This window comes from Papio anubis, chromosome 4, assembly GCF_008728515.1.
Source record: "Papio anubis isolate 15944 chromosome 4, Panubis1.0, whole genome shotgun sequence".
In the NCBI taxonomy this organism is placed as follows: domain Eukaryota; kingdom Metazoa; phylum Chordata; class Mammalia; order Primates; family Cercopithecidae; genus Papio; species Papio anubis.
The window spans coordinates 136,696,707-136,721,882 of record NC_044979.1 but is presented as its reverse complement, the minus strand read 5'-3'; the positions used below and the strand labels follow the sequence as shown (position 1 = coordinate 136,721,882).

General features: G+C 49.8%; 1 protein-coding gene across 1 annotated transcript in view; it reads right to left on the bottom strand.

Annotated features, from left to right (window-relative positions):
* Window positions 1-3,567: 3,567 nt before the first annotated feature.
* Window positions 3,568-25,176, bottom strand: part of LOC116268644 (huntingtin-interacting protein 1-like) — a 138,696-nt gene continuing 117,087 nt past the window's right edge. Inside the window, exon 2 of the mRNA XM_031665499.1 lies at window positions 3,568-3,993. Coding sequence (XP_031521359.1) covers window positions 3,670-3,993 — 324 coding nt within the window. The 3' untranslated portion in view covers window positions 3,568-3,669. The remainder of the gene's footprint in view (window positions 3,994-25,176) is intronic.

The window sequence follows — 25,176 nt, the reverse complement described above, 5'->3', positions numbered from 1 at the left end:
CACAGGTGCCCGCCACCATGCCAGACTAATTTTGGTATTTTTAGTAGAGATGGGGTTTCCCCATGTTGCTCAGGCTGGTCTCGAACTTCTGGCCTCAAGATATCCGCCCACCTTGGCCTCCCAAAGTTCTGGGATTACAGGTGTGAGCCACCGCACCCGACCTTGGTGTAAGAGTGATTTCTGAAATAATTTTTGGTTTCACTTAAAGCACAGCCCCTGCAGACTGCAAGGAAGCAGTGAGGAGAGACCAGCAACCCCCAGCCTCCCCGTACTCCCTTCTCCCAGCGGACAGTGCTTACTTTTCCTGAGAGCAGCCTCCTAAACCGAAGCTGAGTGCAGAGCTAGCCGGGCACCCTGGCTTTATTTTATTAAATTTAAAATTAATTTTGTTAATTAATTAAGTTTTTAGAGACAGAGTCTCCTTCTGTTGCCCAGCCTGGTGTGCACTGGTGCACTCATAGCTCACTGCAGCCTCCAACTTCTGAGCTCAACTGATCCTCCCCGCTCAGCCTCCCAAGTAGCTGGGACTACAGGCGTGCACCAACACACTTAGCTAATTTTTTATTTTTTGTAGAGATGGGTCTCACTATGTTGCCCAGGCTGGTCTTGAATTCCTGGGCTATGTGATCCTCCTGCCTGGGCCTCCCGAAGTGCTGGGATTATAGGTGCAAACCACCGCACCGGGCTCAGGAACCCTGACTTTGAAATGGGCAAGGAGACCTTTCTGGCATTCTTTCACATTATAAGCATTTTTATGCCCCAAGTGTGTGTCAAAGACTGTAAAATCCATTCAGGAAGAAAAAAAGAAAATAAGAAAAATAAAACTCAGTCCCCAGCCCTCCAGGAGTGAATACCAAGGTGGCGGGCCAACCTTTTCACCATTTGGGCATCTGTGATAAATGGGTAAGCAGCATGTCTGAAGTCAGACTTCCTAATGCTTATTCAGTTTGTATCTAAGGCAGCTGATAAAAGACCCGATAACGATAAATGGGCTCGGTGTGGTGGCTCAGCGGGAGGACTGCTTGAGCCCAGCTAGGAGTTCAAAACCAGCCTGGGCCATGGCGAGACGCCATCTCTATAAAAAAATAGCCAGGCATGATGGCGTGTGCCTGTAGTCCCAGCTACTCAGGAGGCTGAGGAGGGAGGATTACTTGAGCCTGACTGTGTCATTGCACTCCAGCCTGGGTGACAATGCATGACCTTGCCTCAAATAAATAAATAAATAAATAAATAAATAAATAATCAATCTTTAATTAAGCATTTCGAACCCTACTGTATGGAGTTGATTTTTCAACATTTATTCGCCATTTAGAAATTATGAATCAGAGACTCATAGAATGTTAGAGCTGAACTGTTAAATCTTTGAAATCTACTTTGTTTTTTTGAAACGGAGTTTTGCTCTTGTTGGCAAGGCTGGAGCACAGTAGCATGATCTCGGCTCACTGCAATCTCTGCCTCCTGGGTTCAAGTGATTCTCCTGCCACAGCCTCCCAAGTAGCTGGGATTACAGGTGCCTGCCACCATGCCTGGCTAATTTTGTATTTTCAGTAGCACGGGGTTTTACCATGTTGGCCAGGCTGGTCTCTTTCTGACCTCAGGTGATCCACCCGCCTCCACCTTCCAAAGTGCTGGGATTGCAGGTGTGAGCTACCACCATGCCTGGCCTGAAATCTTCTTTGTCCAACCTTTGATTGGACAGAAAGTGACCTAAGGCTCATGGAGGCCCCACTCAAGGTCCCAGAGTGAGCCCGAGAGTTCTAGTGGCGGGATGTCAGAATCTCCTTGCACGGTCCCTTCCCTCCTCCCAGGGAGCCTCCCTGGCAGCATGTGACGTGACCCTGCCGCTGCAGGCCTGGCCTCTCTGCGCCCATGTCTTGTCCTGAACAGCACGCTGCCTGGTGACAACTGTCTCTCCCTTACTCATATCATTTATCAGATTGATCACGAATTATTTGTAGGTAAGGGTCAGGGCTGAGTCATTTCCCCTGAGAAAATCAACTGGGCCATTTAAAATAAAGGCTTCTCTTGGTTTGCTTTGGATCATCGCAAGGGTACCAAACGTGGTGCAGGAAAGCAAGGGGCCTGTGTCTTTCTGGGGGGGGAAAAAAAAGAGCAAGAAGGCTTCGGGACAAGCTGCTCTGGCCTGCCTGGCTGTGGCACAGCAACCAAGAGCCCAGGCAAGGAGGAGCTTCCCATTGTAGACAGAAGTCCAGCCTCCGAGGCTGGGCGTGGGCTCCAAGGCTGGGCGCGGTGGCTCATGCCTGTAATTCCAGCACTTTGGGAGGCCAAGGCAGGAGGATGGCTTGAGCTCAGGAGTTTGAGACTAGCCTGAGCAACATGGCAAAACCCTGTCTCTACTAAAAATACAAAAATTAGCCAGGGGTAGTGATACACACCTGTGGTCCCAGCTACTTGGGAGGTTGAGGCAGGTGGATCTCTTGAGCTTGGGAGGCAGAGATTGCAGTGAGCTGAGATCACGCTATTGCACTCCAGCCTGGGCGACAGAGCAAGACTCTGTCTCAAAAAAAAAAAAAAAAAAAAAAATCTCAACTCTGCTTGCCCGGAACTCTACCTTGCTCTGGTGCAGCACACAGAGAGTTAAAAGTTTAGCCACCCCCCTGGCAGCCTCTCTCCTTCAGCCTTTGGGGATTAAGCTGTCCAGCTCCTGGATTCTGCAACACGAAGGCAGATCCCTAGGTATTCATCAGCCAGCAAGGTCCTGCGCCTCTCTACAAAGCCATAGGCTGCTCCTATGTGTGGTGGGCTTACAGAGGGCTTTTCAAGCCATCCATTTCCTAATCCACTTCAAGGCTCTTGCCTTCTCCCCTCTGGCGTAGGTTGAATCTGTTCACGAAGGTAGAGAGCCCCTGCCTCGGTTTAAGGCCAATCAACCTCTGAAGCTAAAACTTTCTTCTTTCGGCCAAGAGTGGTGGCTCATGCCTGTAATCCTTTAGTAAGAGGCGTTCAAGACCAGCCTGGCCAACATGGCGAAACCCCGTCCCTACTAAAATTACAAAAATCAGCTGGGTGTGGTGGCATAAGCCTATCATCCCAGCTACTTGGGAGGCTGAGGCACAAGAATCGTGAGCCAAGAACATGCCACTGCCCTCCGGCCTGGGCAACAGAGTGAGACTCTGTCTCAAAAAAGAAAAAAAAAATACTCTCTCTTTTTTTTTCCTTTCATGCTTAGAAAAGGAGAGGATTATTGATTATGTAACCCCCAGAGGAGTGGTCCCTGTGTCCCTGTGGGCAAAGAGAGGAACTGGAGGGCTTCGATAACAGGTGAAGATCCCTCCTGACCCCCAGGAGATCTCTCAAAGGAAAGTGACTTTCAAGTGACTTCGACATTCTACAGAGCTTGAGTCGGCCAGGCGCAGTGGCTCTCCCCCATAACCCAGCAATTTGGGGTGACAGAGGACGGAGGATTGCTTGAGGCCAGGAGCTTGAGACCAGCTTGGGCAACGAGCAATACCCCATCTCTACAAAACATAAAATAAATTAGCCAGGTGTAGTGGTGCACACCTGTAGTCCCAGCTACTTGGAAGGCTGAGACGAGAGGACTGCGTGAACCCAGGAGTTGGAGGCTGCAGTGAGGTATGATCGTGCCATTGCACTCCAGCCTGGGCAACATGGCAAGACCCCGTTCGGAAAAAGGAAAGAAAGGAATGCTTAAGTCTTCAAGGAAAGGAGCAGGATCTTTGGTAAGTTGAAAGGCCTGAGCTCCACGGCCTCTTTGGTGTCTGCCACCCGGAAGGTCTGTGGTCTCTGCAGCCAGCGCTGAGAAGCTGCCGTCATCAGAAGCTGCAGGGACCTGGCCTGTGCAGGGCTGCCCCTTCCTGGAGCTGAGCAAGGGAGCCTGGCCCTGACCTCAGTCCCCACGAGTTGACCTGCCTCGGGGTCGGTCTTCCAAGCAACATCCAAAAGGATATTTCTGGCATGTTTTTCCTTTACAGCCACTTCCTGCGTATTAATGGCCTTATTGATGCTGACAGTCTGAAAAACAAGAAGGGGGGAGGGGAAATGAGGATGAGATGAATAAGCCTCTGAGAGTGGCTGAGACCCTCCCAGATGCCTGCCCCTTTCTCCTCCTCTAGTCATCCTCCCCCAGCCCCACGGGTGGTCAGTCCCTCTGCAGGCACCCAGCTGGGGGCAGAGGTGGGCAGCGCTCCCGGGAGTCAGCTGGCTGGGCCGTCCTGAGGGAGCGGGCACCGCTGCCTGGCATTGGCTGTGCCCAGCTGCTGCTCCCGCCTGCCACTCACTCCCTTGGCACAACAACATGGCAATTAAAGCCCGCACAAAGAGATGCTTTTCATCCCCCAAGGAAACATTATTTCTCCCGGAGCAGGAGGAAGAGGCGCAGAGATCAGGGAGCGACAGTGGCCCAAGAGCATCCAGCTGCCCCTCTCTCCCCTCTAAATGTTCCACGGAGCCTTCCCTGGCTGATCAGCACCGGCAGTGGCCACTAAGTCTTTGTTTTCCCACACTCTTGGGCATTTTCCAACTCCTAAGCAAATTCCCTTGTACTTCCTTAATGACATCAAATGACATTAAACATTCCCTCTCAATCGTTTTTAAAATTGTAACTCTTTTTTTTTTTTTTTTTTTTTTTGAGGAGTCTCGCTCTGTCACCCAGGCTGGAGTGCAGTGGCCCGATCTCAGCTCACTGCAACCTCTGCCTCCCAGGTTCAAGCGATTCTCCCACCTCAGCCTCCCAAGTAGCTGGGCCTACAGGCACCCGTCACCACACCCAGCTAAGTTTTGTATTTTTAGTAGAGACGGGGTTTCACCATGTTGGTTGGCCAGGCTGGTCTTGAAATCTTGACCTCAGGTGACCTGCCCGCTCCAAAGTGCTGGGATTACAGGCCTTGTGTTTTTTCCTTTTGAGACGGAGTCTTACTCTGTCGCCCAGGCTACAGTGCAGTGGTGCGATTGTGGCTCACTGCAGCCCCTGCCTCCCGCGTTAAAGCGATTCTCCTGCCTCAGCCTCCTGAGTAGCTGGGATTACAGGCGTGCACTACCATGCCCAACTAAGTTTTGTATTTTTAGTACAGACGGGGTTTTGCCATGTTGGCCAGGCTGGTCTCGAACTCCTGACCTCAAGTGATCCTCCCGCCTCTGCCTCCCAAAGTGCTGAGATTACAGGCGTGAGCCACTGCACCCAGCCAAATCATAACTCTTTTTAATTTTGCAAAGTGCATATACATAGCAGTACATTTGCACAAACACAGAAATGGGATTATACCATGTAGGCTGTTTTCTTACGTACAGATTTTTTCCTTTTTCTGTTTTGATGTCATTCTATCCCTGTAACCCATGTTAAAAACCTGTTATGTATCACATACATACACCCACACATACACATAAATACCTACATACTGAAGAGGTTAATTTTGCCATTGTTCTACACAAATTAGATTGTCATATATAGACTTCTCCACATCTCGGTTTTCTCACTTGAATATATCTCCTGGAAAATTCTGCAAATGGGCTGAAAAACCTCTAGTTTTTTTTTTTTTTTTTTTTCCTGAGACAGGATCTTGTTCTGTCCCCCAAGCTGGAGTGCAGTGGCACAATCATGGCTCACCACAGCCTCCATCTCCTGGGCTCTAGCAATCCTCCTGCCTCAGCCTCCTGAGTAGCTGGGATTACTGGCGCATGCCACCATGCTCAGTTATTTTCTTTATTTTTGGTAGAGACGGGGTCTCGCTGTGTTGCCCAGGCTGGTCTCCACCTCCTGGCTTCAAGTGATCCTCCCACCTCAGCCTCCCAAAACACTGGGATTACAGGCATGAGCCACTGTCCCCAGCCAGGAATTATCTTTAAAATTTTAGGTGTGATAAATATGTTGTGGTTAATTTTTAAAGAGTTTTTTTTAAACAGGTTCATACTGAAATATTTACTGGCCAGATGATACAATGTCTAAGATTTACTTCAAATAATCCGGAAAATAAAAAATTTGGTGGTTGATGGTATAGACTCATGGATCAGCAAACTACAGTTACAAGCCACAACCAGACTAGACTAACACCTGGTTTTGAAAATAAAGCTTATGGCCGGGCACCGTGGTTCACACCTGTAATCCCAGCACTTTGGGAGGCCGAGGCGGGTGGATTACCTGAGGTCAGGAGTTTGGGACCAGCCTGACCAACATGGTGAAACCCCATCTCTACTAAAAATACAAAAATTAGCTGGGCGTGGTGATGGGTGCCTGTAATCCCAGCTACTTGGGAGGCTGAGGTGGGAGAATTGCTTGAACCTGGGAGGCGGAGGTTGCAGTGAGCCGAGACCCCACCACTGCACTCCAGCCTGGGTGAGAGAGTGAGACTCCATCTCAACAACAACAACAACAACAACAACAAAAACAAAAGAAAAAGAAAAGAAAGCTTATTAGAATTCACCCACTCTCATGTATTTATGTATTCATTTAATATCAGCTGAGGCTGCTTCTGTGTTACAAAGGCAGAGTTGAATGGTTGTGATGAAGACCATGTGGCCGGCAAAGCCTAAAATATTTACTAACTGGCTCTTTTCAGAAAATGCTGACCCCTTGTCCATAGGATATATGTTTGGCCACAAGTTCCTTGTTGATGCTGGGGCTTTACCAGGGCTTCTTGGATTAGTCTTCATATTTGTATATGTTTGAACTTTTCTATAATGAAAGGTTAAAAAAAAAAAAAAAAAAAACTTTGGCTGGGCGCAGTGGCTCACGCTTGTAATCCCAGCACTTTGGGAGGCTGAGGTAGGCGGATCACGAGGTCAGGAGATGGAGGCCATCCTGGCTAACATGGTGAAACTCCATCTCTACTGAAAATACAAAAAATTAGCCGGTCGTGGTGGCGGGCGCCTGTAGTTCCAGCTACTCGGGAGGCTGAGGCAGGAGAATGGCGTGAACCCAGGAGGCGGAGCTTGCAGTGAGCCGAGACTGCGCCACTGCACTCCAGGCTGGGGGCAGAGCGAGACTCTCCCTCAAAAAACAACAACAACAACAAAAAAAACCAAAAAAACAACTTTGACCCGGTAATCTCACTCCTAGGAGTTTATCCTTTGGAAGTAAAAACTTCTTTTTTTTTTTTTTTTTTTTTTTCCTGTTTAGACAGTCTTACTCTGTTGCCCAGGCTGGAGTGCAGTGGCATGATCTTGGCTCACTGCAAACTCCACCTCCTGGGTTCAAGCAATTCTCCTGCCCAAGCCTCCCGAGTAGCTGGGACTACAGGCGTACGCCACCATGCCTGGCTAATTTTTATATTTTTAGTAGAGACAGGGTTTCGCTATGTTGACCAGCCTGGTCTCAAACTCCGACCTCAAGTGATCCACCCGCCTTGGCCTCACAAAGTGCTGGGATTACAGGCGTGAGTCACAGCACCCGGCCAGCATTTTTTTTTTTTTTAAGAGATAGGGTTTTGCTGTCTTGCTATGTTGCCCAGGCTGGAGAGACTTGAACTCCTAGGTTCCAGCGATCCTCCTACCTCAGCCTCTTAAGTAGCTGGGACTATAGCTGTGCACTGCCACATCCAGCTGCTGTTTTTTAAATTCTCGGATATGTTCTTTTTTTTTTGAGATGGAGTCTTGCTCTGTCACCAGGCTGGAGTGCAGAGGTGCGAGCTCAGCTCACTGCAACCTCTGCCTCCCAGGTTCAAGCAATTCTCCTGCCTCAGCCTCCTTAGTAGCTGGGACTACGGGCGCACACCACCACATCCGGCTAACGAATATGTTCTTAAATCCATGTCTCCTTATATATTTTCTTCTCCCTACCAGACTTGACTTTTAAATAGTATAACCTCTGTTGTGAGTTGAATTGTGTACCCCCGCCCCACAAAAAGATATGATCACGTCCAAACCCTTCTCCCCGTACCTATGAATATGATCTTATTTACAAATAGGGCGTTTGCAGATGTAATGAGTTAAGATGAGGTCATACTGGAGTAGGGTCATATTACGGAATGTAACACGACTGGTGATCCTTGAAGAAGATGTAGGGATCCGGACACACGCAGGGAGGATGCTGTGTGAAATGATACAGAGACGAGTGATGCGTCTACAAGCCAAGGAATGCCAAGGACAGCCAGTGGCCACAAGAAGCTAGAAAGGATCCTTCCCAGCCGGGTGTAGTGACTCACACCTGTAACCCCAGCACTTTGAGAGGCAGAGGCGGGAGGATCACTTGAGGTCAGGAGTTCAAGACCAGCCTGGCCAACACAGCGAAACCGTGTCTCTACTAGAAAATACAAAACTTAGGCAGGTGTGGTGGTACATGTCTGTAGTCCCAGCTACTAGGGAGGTTGAGGCAGGTGGATTACTTAAGCCCAGGAGGTTGAGGGTGCAGTAAGCCACTGTACTCCAGCCTGGGTGACAGAGCGAGACTCTGTCTCAAAAAAAAAAAAAAAAAAAAAAAAGGATCCTTCTCTAGAGCTTTCAGAGACAGCATTGCTCTACCTTGCAAGATGGTGAGAGAATGCAGCCACTCAGTTAGTGGCAATTTGTGACAGCCCCAGGAAATGAATTGCAGGGTCCTTTCCCCATCAGATGGGGTCCTCTGGGAGGACAAGAATGACATGCGATGCTTCCCCTACAGCACATGATTTGGGGCTCTCCTGAGCACAGCCGTTGGCTCTGCAGGGTGAGGGTGAGAGCAGTCAGGAAGGAATCTCTGGCCAGCACTTTGGGAGGCTGAGATGGGAGGATCGCTTGAGGCCAGGATTTTGAGATCAGCCCAGACAACATGGTGAAACCCTGTCTCTACAAAAAATACAAAAGTTAGCCAGGTGTGGTGGTGCGTACCTGTAGTCCCAGCTACTAGGGAGGTTGAAGTGGAGGATTGCTTAAGCCCAGCAGACAGAGGTTGCAGTGAGCCGTGATCATCCCCACTGCATTCCAGCCTGGGCGACAGAGCAAAACCCTGTTTCAAAACAACAACAACAACAACAACAACAACAACAAAATGCAAGAAAGAAGTGACAAGTTGATTCCCCTAAACCTCTCCATGAAGCAGTACTTCTTCTCTCCTATGGAGACACAGTGCTTACAGCTTCCTCTTAACACATCCTTCTCTGGACCTTAGTCCTCAGTGACAGAACTGTCCCAAGCACTGCTGTCTTCCCTGCACATTTCCTCAAGTGCATTATGGCCATTTAAACCATGTTCTTTCCCCGGGCACCATGACAATGGCAAGATTCTGGCTGCAGACAGACCCCTGGGCAAAGTCTCCATACTTCCAGAGTCCATCAAGGTTGCCTGCAGTCAGAAAGGACTTACAAGGCATACAAAAACGTAGAAGGACAAGAAACCCAAATCTGTAAGATGCTGACTTGGACATGGTTAAGTTCCAGGGGGTTTGGGAGGGCCTATAAGGAATACAGGCCGTGAGGAAGAGGACCACACCAGGTAGTTGGAAATGCTGGAAATGGGGCTGGAAATGGGGTTCATGCCTGTAATCCCAGCACCTTAGGAGACTCAGGCGGGAAGATCACTTGAGGACATGAGTTCAGGACCAGCCTGGGCAACATAGTGAGCCCTCATCTTTAAAATTCCCATAAGCCATGTAAAATAATATACCATGAGTTTGTAACTACGGATCCTCTGAGTGTGTGTGTGTAGCTGAGAATCAGGAAAGCTCCGTGCAGTAGTGTTGAAAGGAGAGAGAAACCTTTTAAACTGAGATGCTGCTCAAGGAAGACTTCTTAAAGGGAAAGGAGGGATAACTCGGCCCAGCTACTGTCCCTGCCGTTACCCACTTCTCTCATGTATGCCTCATAGGAACTCTGGGGTGCGGAGGGCTGTTGTTCAGAAAGGCGGAGAAACTCACCCGAGGTCATACTCTTCGGTTCCAAGCCCCGAACCACCACCCGCTCTGTACTGTGGAGGGGCTCGGGCTGGCAGGGGACTGGGTCCAGGGTTCTGGACACAGACAGGCCTTCTGGGCAGAGGAAGTACCACAAGTAAAGGCATCAAAGTGGAAGAACATGGAGCGTGCAGCCTGAGGGGCAGGGGGGATGGGGGAGAAGCCAGGAAGCAGGTGAGGCTGCCTATGGGAGGCCAGTGAGCTTCTGAGTGGCAAGAAGGGATGACAGCAGGTGGAGGGGAATGGGCCAGCAGCAGCGGCAGCTGGAGTAGAGCTGGATGGAGCCTGGAGGTGAGAATTCAGGGAGGAAGTTTTTTTTTGTTGTTTTTTTTTGAGACGGAGTCTTGCTCTATCGCCCAGGAAGTGCAATGGCGCGATCTTGGCTCACTGCAACCTCCGCCTCCTGGATTTGAGTGATACTCCTGTCTCAGCCTCCCAAGTAGCTGGGATTATAGTTGCACACTACCACACCTGGCTAATTTTTACATTTTTAGTACAGGTGGGGTTTCGCCATGTTGGCCAGGCTAGTCTCGAACTCCTGATCTGAGGTGATCCGCCTGCCTCGGCCTCTCAAAGTGTTGGGATTAGAGGCATGAGCTACCGTGCCTGGCTGTATTTTTATTTAATGTATTATTATTATTATTTGGAGACAGGGTCTCGCTCTGTCACCCAGGCTGAAGTGCAGTGGTGCAATCATAGCTTACCGCAGCCTCCACCTCCTGGGCTCAGGCGATCCTCCCACCTCAGCCTCCTGAGTAGCTAGCACCACAGGCATGTACCACTATGCCTGGCTAATTTTTTTTTTTTTTTTTTAATAGAGATGGGGTCTCATTATGTTGCCCAGGCTGGTCTTGAACTCCTGGCCTCAAGTAATTCACCTGCTTCAACCTCCTAAACTGCTGGGATTATAGGTGTGAGCCACCGTGCCCCACCAGAAGCTATTTAATAGCATAAAAGTACGGGAAAAATGGAACCAAAATGAAAGATGTGAAAATGGAAATGACCCAATATAATGTGGGCTATAAAACGAGCTTCAGTAGGACTGGCAGATAGGAGCTCCAGGTTACAGGGAGACAGCGGAGGGATGCATCCATGGTGCCTCCAAGATGATGCAGAGACTTTGGGAGGCCGAGGGGGGCAGATCACTTGAGGCCAGGAGTTCAAGACCAGCCTAGCCAACATGGTGAAACCCCATCGCTACTAAAATACAAAAAATGAGCCGAGTGGCTTATGCCTATAATCCCAGCTACTTGGGAGGCTGAGGCAGGAGAATTGCTTGAACACAGGAGGTGGAGGTTGCAGTAAGCTGAGATCCCGCCATTGCACTCCAGCCTGGGCGACAGAGTGAGACTCCGTCTCAAAAAAAAAAAAAAAAAAAAAAGATGATGCAGAGGCTCTGGACCTAGATAGGGGGAGGATAGCAGCAAAGGCCACAGGCTGGGAGATACTTTAAGAAAAGGACCCAAAGGAACAATGAACAATGAGACCAGATGGCTCTTCGGTAAGAAATAGCCATTTTTAAAAGAATGAGGAAGTGAACTAGCGATAACAGTGGTGATAATCATCAAGCTGATGGCCCTAATGAGTGCTTAGACCAGGTCCCTTTGTATGAATTATCTTATATAAAGTCTTACAACTCTACAACCTATCAGTAGGCATGTATTAGTATTAATCAGCTCCATTGTGCAGATGAAGAAACCAAGGTACCTGAGATCTATTAGGCTTAGAAAGGCTAAGTAAGCCTGGGTGGGGTGGCTCATGTCTGTAATCCCAGCACTTTGGGAGGTCGAGGCTGGAGGACTGCTTGAGACCAGGAGTTTGAGACCAGCCTGGGCAATATAGTGAGACTCCTATCTCTACAAAAAAAAATATTTTTAAATTGTCAGGTGTGGTGGTGCACACCTGTAATCCCAGTACTTTGGGAGGCTTAGGTGGGAGGATTACTTGAGGCCAGGACTTTGAGAACAGCCTGAGCAACACAGTAAGACACCAAAGACACCATCTCTAAAAAAAAAAAAAAAAAATTTTTTTTTTTTTTTTTTTTTTTTTTGAGACAGAATCTTGCTCTGTTGCCCAGGCTGGAGTACAGTGGTGTGATCTTAGCTCACTGCAACCTCTGCCTCCTGGGTTCAAGCAATTCTTCTGCCTCAGCTTCCCCAGTAGCTGGGACTGCAGGCACACACCACACGTCCGGCTAATTTTTGTATTTTTAGTAGAGATGGGGTTTCACCATGTTGGTCAGGCTGGTCTTGAACTCCTGACCTCAGGTGATCTGCCTGCCTTGGCCTCCCAAAGTGCTGGGATTACAGACGTGAGCCACTGTGCCGGGCTTAAAAAAAGAAAAAAAGAATTAGCCAAGTGCAGTGGCTCATGCCTGTAGTCCCAGCTACTTGGGAGGCTGAGGCAGGAGGGATCACAGGAGGATCACTTGAGCCCTGGAGTTTGAAGCTGCTGTGAGCCATGATCACGCCACTGCACTCCAGCTGGGGGACCAGAGTGAGACCCTGTCTCTAAAATAAATAAATAAAAACAAATAAAGAACTGCTAAGTAAACTGCCCAGGCCTGTAACATCAGCAAGGGTAGAGCAGGGGTTCAGACTTTGCAGTGTGACCGAGCTCAGGCTCAGGATCACAATCTCCGCACTAGACAAGGCCCTCTACGTAACAGAGACACGATCAGAATCCACAGACTGGAAAAATGGGTTAAACTTCACAAGATGAAATCTAGTAGGTATAAAGGAAATTTTCTATACTTAGGCCTAAACTCACTGGCACAGGGGAGCTCTGACTCAAAGCAGCACTTGTGAAAATAATTAAGGTATTTTGGCTGGGCGCGTGCCTCACGCTTGTAATCCCAGCACTTTGGGAGACTGAGGTGGGTGGATCACGAGGTCAGGAGTTCAAGATCAGCCTGGCCAAGATGGTGAAACTCCGTCTCTACTAAAAATACAAAAATAATTAGCCGGGTGTGGTGGTGGGCGCCTGTAATCCCAGCTACTAGGGAGGCTGGGGCAGTGAATTGCTTAAACCCGGGAGGCAGAGAACGCTGTGAGCCGAGATCATGCTACTGCACTCCAGCCTGGGGGAAACTCTGTCTCAAAAGAAAAAAAAAAAAGAATTAAGGTGTTTTATTTGGCTGCTAACTTAGTAACAGCAAGATTTTGATATGGTTGATGAACATGCAAGTCTGATCTCTCTGGATGCATTAAAAGGAGTATAGTGTTCAGAATGAGGGAGCATATGGTTTCAGTTCTCTACACCGATAAGGCCATGCGTGAAACACTATTCAGTTTCAGGTTTTATACATTATGAAGGAAACTAACAAGCTGGACCATTTCCAAAAGACAGTGACCTGGATTGAAATGGATTTAAGATCTGAAGAAAATTTAGAGAAACATCAATGTTTTGAAGCATGACCATCTGGAAGCAGGAAAAACTCCAGAGGCTCGAACCTAGACCAATGGGCAGAAGTCCATCCAGAGAGGCAGTTTCTGGATGAACTTAAAGCTGTCTCATGAAAGAGAACTCCTCATTATCAGAAACACACATGCAGAAGAGAGGCAGCCTCTCTGGGTTATTGTGAAAAAGATGGACAGGCTCAGATGACATTAGATGACTTCTAGGTCTCTTCCCATTTTTAGACTCTGAAAAGGCTGATCAGATGACGGAGGGCTCTGGATATCAGGCCGAGGAACTGTGATCTGATGGGTACTGGGGATCCACAGAAGGCTCTTGAGCAGGGGAGGAACCTGATACAAATGACCCTCCATCCTCCTGAATGAGTTACTTCTCCAGTGCGCTAAGGAAAGTGGGGAACACCCTGGGAGTCACCGCCTCCCAGTATGAATCCAGTGCAACTGACAAGGACCTGGCCTAACCACTGGCTTGTGGAAAGAAGTTTCCTCCTAAACCAGCAGCCAGAAGGCACCTGTAAGCTCTGCCTGAGCTTGCCAGGACTGTCCCAGACCCTCCTCCTGCAGCTCTCAGGGAGCTCACAAGAGCTCTCAGGCACTGTCATCATTGCGCCCAAGCTCCCCAAGCAACACTTCATCAGAGGGACTGTATCCATGAGGCAGAGTCCACCCCATGGTTTGGGGCCCATTGCCAAGCCTGTGGCAAGGCTTCTTGGGGGCTCATTCTGGGTTCTAAGGCAACCTGTGGGTCCCCCAAGGGGCTGGGGAATGTCAGATACTGAGAGGTTTCCAGGGCGGAAGTTCCCTGCTAAGACCAGTTTCCCGTGGCTCTCCACCCCACCCTCTACCATACACACCCCCTGTTCTTTCTACTTTCCAAACCCTGACCTCCTTCAAGCTCATACCCAACGGTACCGTTTTCTTTTTTTTTTGAGACGGAGTCTTGCTCTGTCACCAGGCTGCAGTGCAGTGGCACAATCTCAGCTCCGTGCAACCTCCTCCTCCCTGGTTCAAGTGATTCTTCTGCCTCAGCCTCCCGAGTACCTGGGACTACAGGCATGTGCCACCATGCCCAGCTACTTTTTATATTTTTAGAAGAGATGGGGTTTCACCATGTTGGCCAGGATGGTCTCAATCTCTTGACCTCCTGATCGCCCACCTCAGCCTCCCAAGGTACCTTTTTTTTTTTTTTTTTTTTTAAGATTTAACCAAGCTACTCAGGCCAACAAGGTATTTTTCTCTCTTCCTTCTTTCTTTTCTTTTCTCTTTTCTTCTTCCTTTTTTTTTTTTTTTTTTTTTTTGAGACAGAGTCTTGCTCTGTTGCCCAGGCTGGAATGCAGTGGCACAATCTTGATTCATTGCAATCTCTGCTTCCCGAATTCAAGTGATTCTCCTGCCGCAGCCACCAGAGTAGCTGGGATTATAGGCCTGCACCACCACACCTGGCTAATTTTTGTATTTTTAGTGGAGACAGGGTTTCACCATGTTGGCCAGGCTGGTCTTGAACTCCTGACATCAGGTAATCCACCTGTCTCAGTCTCCCAAAGTGCTGGGATTACAGGCGTAAGCCACCTCGCCCAGCTCTTTTTTTTTGTAAGAGACAGGGTCCTGTTCTGTCACCCAGGCTGGAGTGCAGTGATGTGATCATAGCTCACTGTAGCCTTGAACTCCTGTGCTCAAGCGATCCTCCAGCCTCAGCCTCCCAAGAAGCTGGGACTTACAGGCATGTGCCACCACACCCAGCTAATTATTTTTGTATTTTCTGGGGAGATGGGGTCTCCCTGTGTTGCCCAGGCTGGTCTTGAACTCAGGCTCAAGTGACCCTACCCTGACAGCCTCCCAAAGCACTGAGATAAGAGTTGTGAGCCACCGCACCTGGCCTTTATTTTTCTTTTTCTGAATTCCTGTTTCTCTCAACATGTTTGACACTGAGTATTACCTTCCCTCCCTACGAAGACTAGAATCCCAAGGGCAGATACCCTGCCTTCTCCTTCCCTATAGGCCCACAGTTGCGAAGGCAAGTCATAAGTCCATAAATCATCAGGACTGGCTGCTTCCCAGCACTCCCCACTCTAATGTGTACCAGGTAGAGGCCGGGCATGGTAGCTTATGCCTATAATCCCAGCACTTCAGGAGGCCGAGTCAGGAGCATCTCTTGAGCCAGGAGCTCAAGACCAGCCTGGGCAACATGGTAAGATCCCATCACTATTAAATATATATAAATATATATATACACACACACACACACACACACACACACATATATATACACACAAACATACACACACACACACACACATATATATATATATATATATTTTTTTTTTTTGAGATGGAGTTCCCGCTTGTCACTTCAGGTTGAGTGCAGTGGCTGTATCTCGCTGCCTCACTCTGCAAGCTCCGCTTCTCTCTCCTGGTTCATTTATTCTTCCGCCTCAGCCTCCCGAGTAGCTGGGACTACAGGCGCCACCACTGGCTAGTTTTTTGTATTTTAGTAGAGACGGGTTTCTACCATGCTAGCCAGGATGGTCTCATCTCCTGACCTCAGGATCCACCCGGCCGCCTCCCAAAGTGCTGGGATTACAGGCTTGAGCCACCGGGCCTATATATATATTTTTGAGATGGAGTTTACCTGATCTGTCTCTCAGGCTTGAGGCAGTGGTGGAGCCCGGGTTCTCACTGCAACCTCTCAGGCCTGATTCCCACTGCTTCCTTCGGAAAGTAGCTGATTATAGGTGCCCCGCCACCTCATGTCCAGCTAATTTTGTATTTGTATTTTTTTTTTTTTTATATAGACAGGGTTTTGGCTTACATTAGGCTGGTCTTGAACCGCTACCATTATCTTTAAAATTTTTTTAGATGGAGTCTCAGGTACACCAGGTGCGATGGCTCATACCTATAATCCCAGCACTTTGGGAGGCTGGGGTGGGCAGATTACTTGAGGTCTGGAGTTCAAGACCAGCCTGGCCAACATGGCGAAACCCTGTCTCTACCAAAAATACAAAAAGTAGCCAGACATGGTGGTGCGTGCCTGTAGTCCCAGCCACTTGGGAGGCTGAGGCAGCAGAATCACTTGAACTGGGGAGGCGGAGGCTGCAGTGAGCTGAGATGGTGCCACTGCACTCCAGCCTGGGCGACAGAGTGAGACTCAGTCTCTACAAAAAAAAAAAAAAAAGTCCCAGGTATGTGATTCACAGTCTGTTGAGAAAATCTACTCCCTTCTCTTCCCAGCCGCAGGCTCTCTGAAGGACATCATTTGGTTCTGAACTGTTCCCGGCTCCTCCACAGGCCAACGCCTGGGGGCCCCTCCCAGCGCCAAGGGTGGGCAGTGCGGGGCTCAGTGTCTCACCTCTGGAGGGGGCTCTGGGTTAGGGAACATCCTCTGAGAACAGGCTGTTCTCTGGACTTCCCTGGAGTCACACAGGACCTAAGACCAAGCCGTGTCTCCCCTGAAAGGGTGGCATTGTCCACCACTTCCTGACTCAGCAGGCTCCGCGTCCCGGCTGGTTCCAGAGAGCCAATTACCAGCAGGCACCGCAGGAAGGGCGCCTTTCTCCCAGCCTCTCTTCCTCCCTCCCCAGCACTCCCTGTCCTCTGCTTGCCTAGGACAGCCCGGCCAGGCGGTGGCCAATGGGAAACCCTCTGGCCTTGCTTGTGTGGGGAGCTGGGCCTGGGCCTGGCCTGTGGGGCCAGTTGGACACTGTCCGGTCACACACACACAGATCTTGGCAGGAGCCCAGCCCTCAGGCTGCCAAGGCCAGGCTGGCGCACAAAGGTCTCATGGCAGGAGCAGGCACAGGGATGTGCCCCGGGTGGGGGTGGCAGGTCCCAGGCAAGGGGCCAGAGAAGGAAAACCTGAGAACAGGCAGCACAGATGGGAAAGGAGAAAGGCAAAAGAAAGGCAGAGGAGGCCAGGCGTGGTGGATCCACCTGTAATCCCCAGCACTTTGGGAGGCGGAGGCGGGCGGATCACCTGAAGTCAGGAGCTCGAGACAAGCCTGGCCAACATGGTGAAATCCCGTCTCTACTAAAAATACAAAATTAGCCAGGGATGGTGGCGCGTACCTATAGTCCCAGCTACTCAGGAGGCTGAGGCAGGAGAATCACTTGAACCCAGGAGGTGGAGGTTGCAGTAAGCAGAGATCGTGCCACTGCACTCCAGCCTGGGTGACAGAGAGAAACTCTGTCTCACAAAAATATAAAATAAAGGCCAGGTGCGGTGGCTTATGCCTGTAATCCCCGCACTTTGGGAGGCCAAGGTGGGTGGATCACCTGAGGTCAGGAGTTCAAGACCAGCCTGACCAACATGGTGAACCCCTATCTCTACTAAAAATACAAAAATTAGCCAGGCATAGTGGTGGGCGCCTGTAATTCCAGCTACTTGGGAGGCTGAGGCAGGAGAATCACTTGAACCCGGGAGATGGAGGTTGCAGTGAGCTGAGATCGTGCCATTGCACTCCAGCCTGAGCAACAAGAGGGAAACTCCGTCTCAAATAATAATAATGTTAATGATTTTTCTTTTAAAAGAGGTTGTAATCCCAGCACTTTGAGAGGCCGAGGCAGTCAGATCACTTGAGGCCAGGAGTTCAAGACAAGCCTGGCCAACATGGTGAAACCCCGTAGAAAAATTAGCTGGGCATGGTGGCAGGTGCCTGTAATCCCAGCTACTCAGGAGACTGAGGTGGGAGGATGGCTTGAGCCCAGAAATTCAAGATTGCAGTGAGCTATGATCATACCATTGCACCACTCCAACCTGGGACACACACACACACACACACACACACACACACACACACACACACACAGAAGAAGAAGAAGAAGAAGAAGAAGAAAGAAAAGAGAAACAGAAAAAAAGCTGGCCATTTTATTTTTTTGTGAGACAGAGTTTCTCTATTTTCGCCCAGGCTGGAGTGCAGTGGCGCGATCTTGGCTCACTGCAACCTCTACCTCCCGGGTTCAGTAGAAAAAAAAGGTTGCAGTCCGGGTGGTAACAGCTCAGGTTAACAGCTGGAACCTTCCACCTGAGTGAGGATGACAGGGAGAGTACAGAACCAAATGGAGATCAGGTGAGCCTGGGAAAGTAGACAGACAGGTGAGGCACGGAAAGCCAAACAGCATCTCCGCCACGGGGAGCCTTCCATGCTCCGTGAGACTGCTCTGGTCCTAGCTACGACACTTGGAACTTGCTGCCCAACATCAGTGTCTTTTTAATTCTTCTCTTGATCAAAAATAATAATAATAGAGCCATTGTCACTAGATTACTGGTAGCAGCAGGAGCCACTGACCCTCACTTGGGCCTCTTCCTCCTCCCAGGCACTGCACTGCTAATTTACTTCTCATCCTCCTTTGGGCCTAGAGGGCAGGAAATCTGGGTTCCTATTTTCCAAGACAAGCTACTCGCAAGTAGCACAGCCAGCAAGAAGTGAAGCCAGAGTCCAGGTCCATCTGAGAGCGCCTCCTCTCCCACACCGTGCTGCCTTCTTTTTTTTTTTTTTTTTTTTTTTGACAGAGTGTCGCTCTGTCGCCCAGGCTGGAGTGCAGTGGTGCATCTCCACTCACTGCAAGCTCCGCCTCCTGGGTTGACACCATTCTCCTGCCTCAGCCTCCTGCGTAGCTGGGACTACAGGCGCCCACCACCACACCCGGCTAATTTTTTGTATTTTTTTAGTAGAGACAGGGTTTCATCATGTTAGCCAGGATGGTCTCGATCTCCTGACCTCGTGATACGCCTGCCTTGGCCTCCCAAAGTGCTGGGATTACAGGTGTGAGCCACTGAGCCCGGCTGTGCTGCCTTCTTTAACTCCCAGGGTCCAACACAAACCTGTCATCAACTAACATCCTCCACCCTACTGTCTGCCTCACCTTCTTACCTGTGACATCTGGCCCCCTTGTTTTTTGTGGGTTTTTTTTTGTTTTTTTTCTTTAAGAGGCAGGGTCTTCCTCTGTTGCCCAGGCTGGAGTACAGTGGTGCAAACATGGCTCACTACAGCCTCAACCTCCTGGGTTCAAGCAATCCTCCCATCTCAGCCTCCCAGGAAGCTGCAACGACAGGTGCATGCCACCACACCTGGCTAATTTTTAAATTCTTTTGTAAAGATGGGGTTCGCTATGTTGCCTAGGCAGGTCTCAATCTGGCCTCAAGTGATCCTCCTGCCTCAGCCTCCTGAGTAGCTGGGATTATAGGCACATGCCACCACATCCAGCTAATTTTTATAGAGACGGGGTCTTACTACGTTGCTCAGGCTGGTCTGAAACTCCTGGGCTTAAGCGCTTTGGCCGTCCCAGCCTCCCAAAGTGCTGGGACTACAGGCGTGAGCCATGCGCTGGGCCCTAGAATGGTGAATTTTATGGTATGTATATTTTTTTACCACCATCACACACACACAGACACACACACACAGTTACAAGGTAGGTGAGCCTCCAAAACATGGTACATGAGAGAAGCGAGACATGAAATGTGACACAATGTGTGATCCTATTTGTATGAAATGCTCAGAATGGGCAGATCCATAGAGACAGAGAGCTGACTGCTGGCCACTGGGGTCCGGTAGGAGAGGGGTGGGGAGTGATTGCTTAATGGGGATGGGGTTTCCGTTTGGGGTAGTGAAAATGTTCGGAAATTAAACAGTCATGTTGGTTGCACGACACAGCAAATGTGCCGAATGTTGCTTAATTATACACTTGAATTGGTTACAATAGTGAATTTCACGTTATATGTATTTTGTCACAATAAAAAAAAGATAAAAAACACTGAGAAACTGATTTTTTTTTTTTCTTTATTTGAGACGGAGTCTCACTCTGTCCACCAGGCTGGAGTGCAGTGGCGTGACCTTGGCTCACTGCAACCTCTGCCTCCCGGGTTCAAGCAATTCTCCTGCCTCAGTCTCCTGAGTAGCTGGGATTACAGGCACCCGCCTGTAATGGTAAGACCCCATCTCTACAAAAAATAAAAATTTAGCTGGGGATGGTGGTATACCTGTAGTGGTGGCTACTTGGGAGGCTGAGGCAGGAGGATCACTTGAGCCCAGGAGTTGGAGGCTGCAGTGAGCCATGACTGTGCCACTGTACTCTATCCTGGATGACAGATGGAGACCCTGACTCCCCACCCCCAAAAAGGTGGATCTTGTCCTCAAAGGGACAAAGATTGTACTTCTTCCTGTCCTTTCCTTCCTTCTCTGACTATACTCATGCCTGTAATTCCAACACTTTAGGAGATTGAGGTGGAGGATCAATTGAGCCCAGGAGGTGGAGGTTGCAGTGAGCCCAGATTGTGCCACTACACTCTAGCCTGGGCGATACGGCGAGACTCTGTCTCAAAAAACAAAAACAAACAAAAAACGGCCGGGTGCGGTGGCTCACGCCTGTAATCCCAGCACTTTGGGAGGCTGAGGCAGGTGGATCACCTGAGGTCAGGAATTTGAGACCAGCATGGTCAATATGGTGAAACCTCGTCTCTACCAAAAATACAAAAATTAGCCGGGCGTGATGGCACACACCTGTAATCCCAGTTATTCAGGAGGCTGAGGCAGAAGAATCGCTTGAACCCAGGAGGTGGAGGTTGCAGTGAGCCGAGATCGCACCACTGCACTCTAGCCTGGGTGGCGGAGTGAGACTGTCTCAAAAAAAAAAAAAAAAAAAAAAACCAAAAAAATAAAAACAAAAACAGAAAATGTACTTTATGAAGAAAAGAGACCAGTTATGGGTGTACAAGTTACTTATGTCTATGAGTAGCACACAATAACGAATAGTGTCAGAAAACTAAACCCCCAATGAGACGAAGCTTCTAGAACAGGTGTAGGATACACACAAGGGCTACCTTATTACATGAGACGCAAAAGGAAGAAGGGAGGGATGGCTGTGCTGCTTTCAGCCAAGGGTGATCATAAACTCTGATTTTGCTCCTGTCTTTTCTTTCTGGATCAATCTTTGAACTGAAAAAGCCAGAAAGAACACCAAAATAGACAACCCAAGTCCAAGGTGAGTTCGGTAACAGCAGGAACGCCCTGGGTGCCGAGCGAGCTGAAGGCTTCTGACTTGGAAGGGGTAACACACAGTACAAGAGACTGAGAGACAGCAAAGCTAATGACACCATCAGGGATCTCGGCCAGATTGTGGAGAAAGACAGTGGTACCCAAAGTCCGGACGCGGGTAAGGATGATCGGGATTTGCCAGAGAGAAGGTAAAACACATTAACCATGAGAGATTCCAGAACGGAAAGGAGGCACCGATCACACCAACTGAAAGAAGTCATGTGAGACGGATCTTGTTTCCCTGTGAGATTCTAGACCAATGTTTCCCGGACATGAAACAGACATGGTGTGTGTCTGAATCTCCATCATCAAGGCATTTAATAAAGTCTCTCAACCGGGTGCAGTGGCTCACGCCTGTAATCCCAGCACTCTGGGAGGCCGAGATGGGCAGATCACTTGAGCTCAGGAGTTTGAGACCAGCCTGGCCAACATGGTGAAACCCCGTCTCTACTAAAAATGCAAAAAAATTAGCCGGGCATGGTGGCATGCACTTGTAGTCCCAGATACTCGGGAGGCTGAGGCAGGAGAATTGCTTGAGTACGGGAGGCGGAGGTTGCAGTGAGCTGAGATCCTGCCACTGCACTCCAGCCTGGGTGACAGAGCGAGACTCCATCTCAAAATGAACACAAAAACAAAGTATCTCATAACATCGTCCTAGACAAGAATGAGAAAGGACAGGCTGCCAGGAGTCCAAACTGCCAGGCCTCTGAGCCCAAGCTAAGCCATCATATCCCCTGTGACCTGCACGTATACATCCAGATGGCCTGAAGCAACTGAAGATTCACAAAAGACGTGAAAATAGCCTTAACTGATGACATTCCACCATTGTGATTTGTCTCTGCCCCACCCTAACTGATCAATGTACTTTGTAATCTCTCCCACCCTTAAGAAGGCTCTTTGTAATTCCTCCCACCCTTGACAACGTACTTTGTGAGATCCACCCTCTGCCCACAAAACACTGCTCCTAACTCCACCGCCTGTCCCCAAACCTATAAGAACTAATGATAATCCCACCACCCTTTGCTGACTCTTTTCGGACTCAGCCCGCCTGCACCCAGGTGAAATAAACAGCCATGTCGCTCACACAAAGCCTGTTTGGTGGTCTCTTCACATGGACACGTGAGACACAAACCACCGCCCACCAGCCAAACCTGGCCTCTGCCTGCTTGTGCGTGGCCTGCGAGCTAGGACTGGTTTTTTTTTTTTTTTTTTTGAGACGGAGTCTCACTGTGTCTCCCAGGCTGGAGTGCAGTGGCGCGATCTCGGCTCGCTGCAAGCTCCGCCCCCCGGGTTCACGCCATTCTCCCGCCTCAGCCTCCCAAGTAGCTGGGACTACAGGCGCCCGCTACCGCGCTCGGCTAGTTTTTTGTATTTTTAGTAGAGACGGGGTTTCACCATGTTAGCCAGGATAGTCTCGATCTCCTGACCTTGTGATCCACCCGCCTTGGCCTCCCAAAGTGCTGGGATTACAGGCTTGAGCCACCGCGCCCGGCCAGGACTGGTTTTTATGTTCTTGTTTAGGGACAGAGTCTTGCTCTGTTGCCCAGGCTACAGTGTAGTGGTGCGATCATAGTTTATTACAGCCTTGAACTCCTGGGTTCATGCAATCCTCCCACCTCCACCTCCCAAGTAGGTGGGCCTACAGGTGGGCACCACCACGCCAGGCTAATTTAAATTTTTTGGGGGGGACTGGGCACAGTGGCTCACGCCTGTAATCCCAGCACTTTGGGAGGCCGAGGCGGGCGGATCACAAGGTCAGGGGATCGAGACTATCCGGGCTAACACGGTGAAACCCCATCTCTACTAAAAATACAAAAAAATTAGCCAGGCGTGGCGGTGGGCGCCTGTAGTCCCAGCTACTCGGGAGGCTGAGGCAGGAGAATGGCGTGAACCCGGGAGGCGGAGCTTGCAGTGGCTGAGATGGTGCCACTGCACTCCAGCCTGGGCGACAGTGCGAGACTCTGTCTCAAAAAAATATACATTTTTTTTGTAGAGTCAGGGGTCTCACTTTGTTGCCCAGTCTGGTCTTGAGCTCCTGGCTTCTAGTGATCCTCCCGCCTTAAGCTTGCCAAAGTGCTGGGATTATGGGCGTGAGCCACACAGCCGGCTGGGTTTTCAATTTTTTAAGGGTGGGGGAGGAGGAGGAGGAGAAGAGTAGCAGCAGGCCACAAAGCCAAAAACATTTACCATCTGGCCCTTTGCAGAAAATGTTTGCTGGCCCCTGGCCTGGGCAGGGCAGCCTATGAGGGTGGATGTCCACATTACAGAGGCTGATTACTGACCCCCATCACTTTGGGGTAAGGCATGCTGGCGCCCGAGCCTGTGTCCTCCTCCTCACGTTTACCAGGGAGGTATATGTCAGGCACAGTGATTAATCTAACTGATGCTGGGAACAACAGTAACTGCATTTAGATGACTTTTTTTTTTTTTTTTTTTGACAAGGTCTTGCCTGTTGCCCAGGTTGGAATGCAGTGGTGCAATCACGGCTTATTGCAGCATCAACCTCCTGGGCTCAAGCAATCCTCCCACCTCAGCCTCCCAAAATAGTTGGGAGCACAGGTGCATGCCACCATGCTCAGCTAATTTTTTTTTTTTTTTTTTTTTTGAGACAGAGTTTTGCTCTGTCACCTAGGCTGGAGTGCAATGGCGTGATCTCGGCTCACTGCAACTTCCGCCTCCCGGGTTCAAGTGATTCTCCTGCCTAAGCCTCCCAATCCCTCTCAGCTGGGATTACAGGCGCCCACCACCACTCCCGGCTAATTTTTTTGTGGATTTTAGTAGAGATGGGGTTTCACCATGTTAACCAGGCTGGTCTCGAACTCCTGACCTCAGGTGATCCTCCTGCCTTGGCTTCCCAAAGTGCTGGGATTATAAGCGTGAGCCACCGCACCCAGCCGCTAATTTTTTATTATTTGTAGAGGTGGGGATCTCCCTTTGTTGCCCAGGCTGGTCTAGAACTCCTGGCCTCAAGCCATCCTCCTGCGTCGGTCCCCCAATGTGCTGGGATTACAGGCGTGACCCACCGCGCCCAGCCTCAGTCTGGTTCCTTGTGTGAGTCTTGGTTTCTTGGTCGCCTTTTCCCTGTATGCCAGCTGCCTCCCTCCACAAGAGAACATCTATGATGACCCTTGGGGTGCCCACTTAGGTTTTCAAAGGGGCCTGGAATGTAGGGCACAGGGTAAGAGACTTGGACACCAGGTCCTAGGGTAAGAGACTTGGACACCAGGTCTTAGGGAAAAGAGAAGCTGGCCCATGTGCCCTCCTCTCACCCACAGGGAGCTGTGGCTTCGAAAGGGGTTCCTCCCTTGTAAGGCTGCTGCTTCTGTCGTCATGGAGGAAGCCTTGGTTCCGCTTCCCCAGCACCCCAAACTGCAAAGTCACGCTCACAGGTATTGCACCCAGAGGGCTCATTCCCCATTCATCAGTCACTGGTTGGGCAAGTCACCCTCCCTAGAAAGCTCAGCCTTGGGTGAATCCACCAGACATATCCTGATCTTTCACTATTCACAGAGCCAGACTGGAGCGGCCTTTTGTAATGGCCCTGGCCAGAGCTTCCGGATAGGCAGCTTGTCAGCAAGAGTGGGAAACCCTGGGCTGCGCCCTCCCCACAAACCACCAGCATTGCCCAACTTCCTCTCTTCATGCCCTCTACCACCCTCTCATTTCCCCAGCTCTCTTTCTTTCTTTTTTTTTTTTTTTTTGAGACAGTTTCACCGTCACCCAGGCTGGAGTGTAGTGGTGCAATCTCGGCTCACGGCTACCTACCTCCACCTCTCGGGTTCAAGCAATTCTCCCACCTTAGGCTCCCAAGTAGCTGGGATTACGGGCATGTGCCACCAACTCCAGCTAATTTTGTATTTTTAGTAGAAACAGGGTTTCACCATGTTGGTCAAGC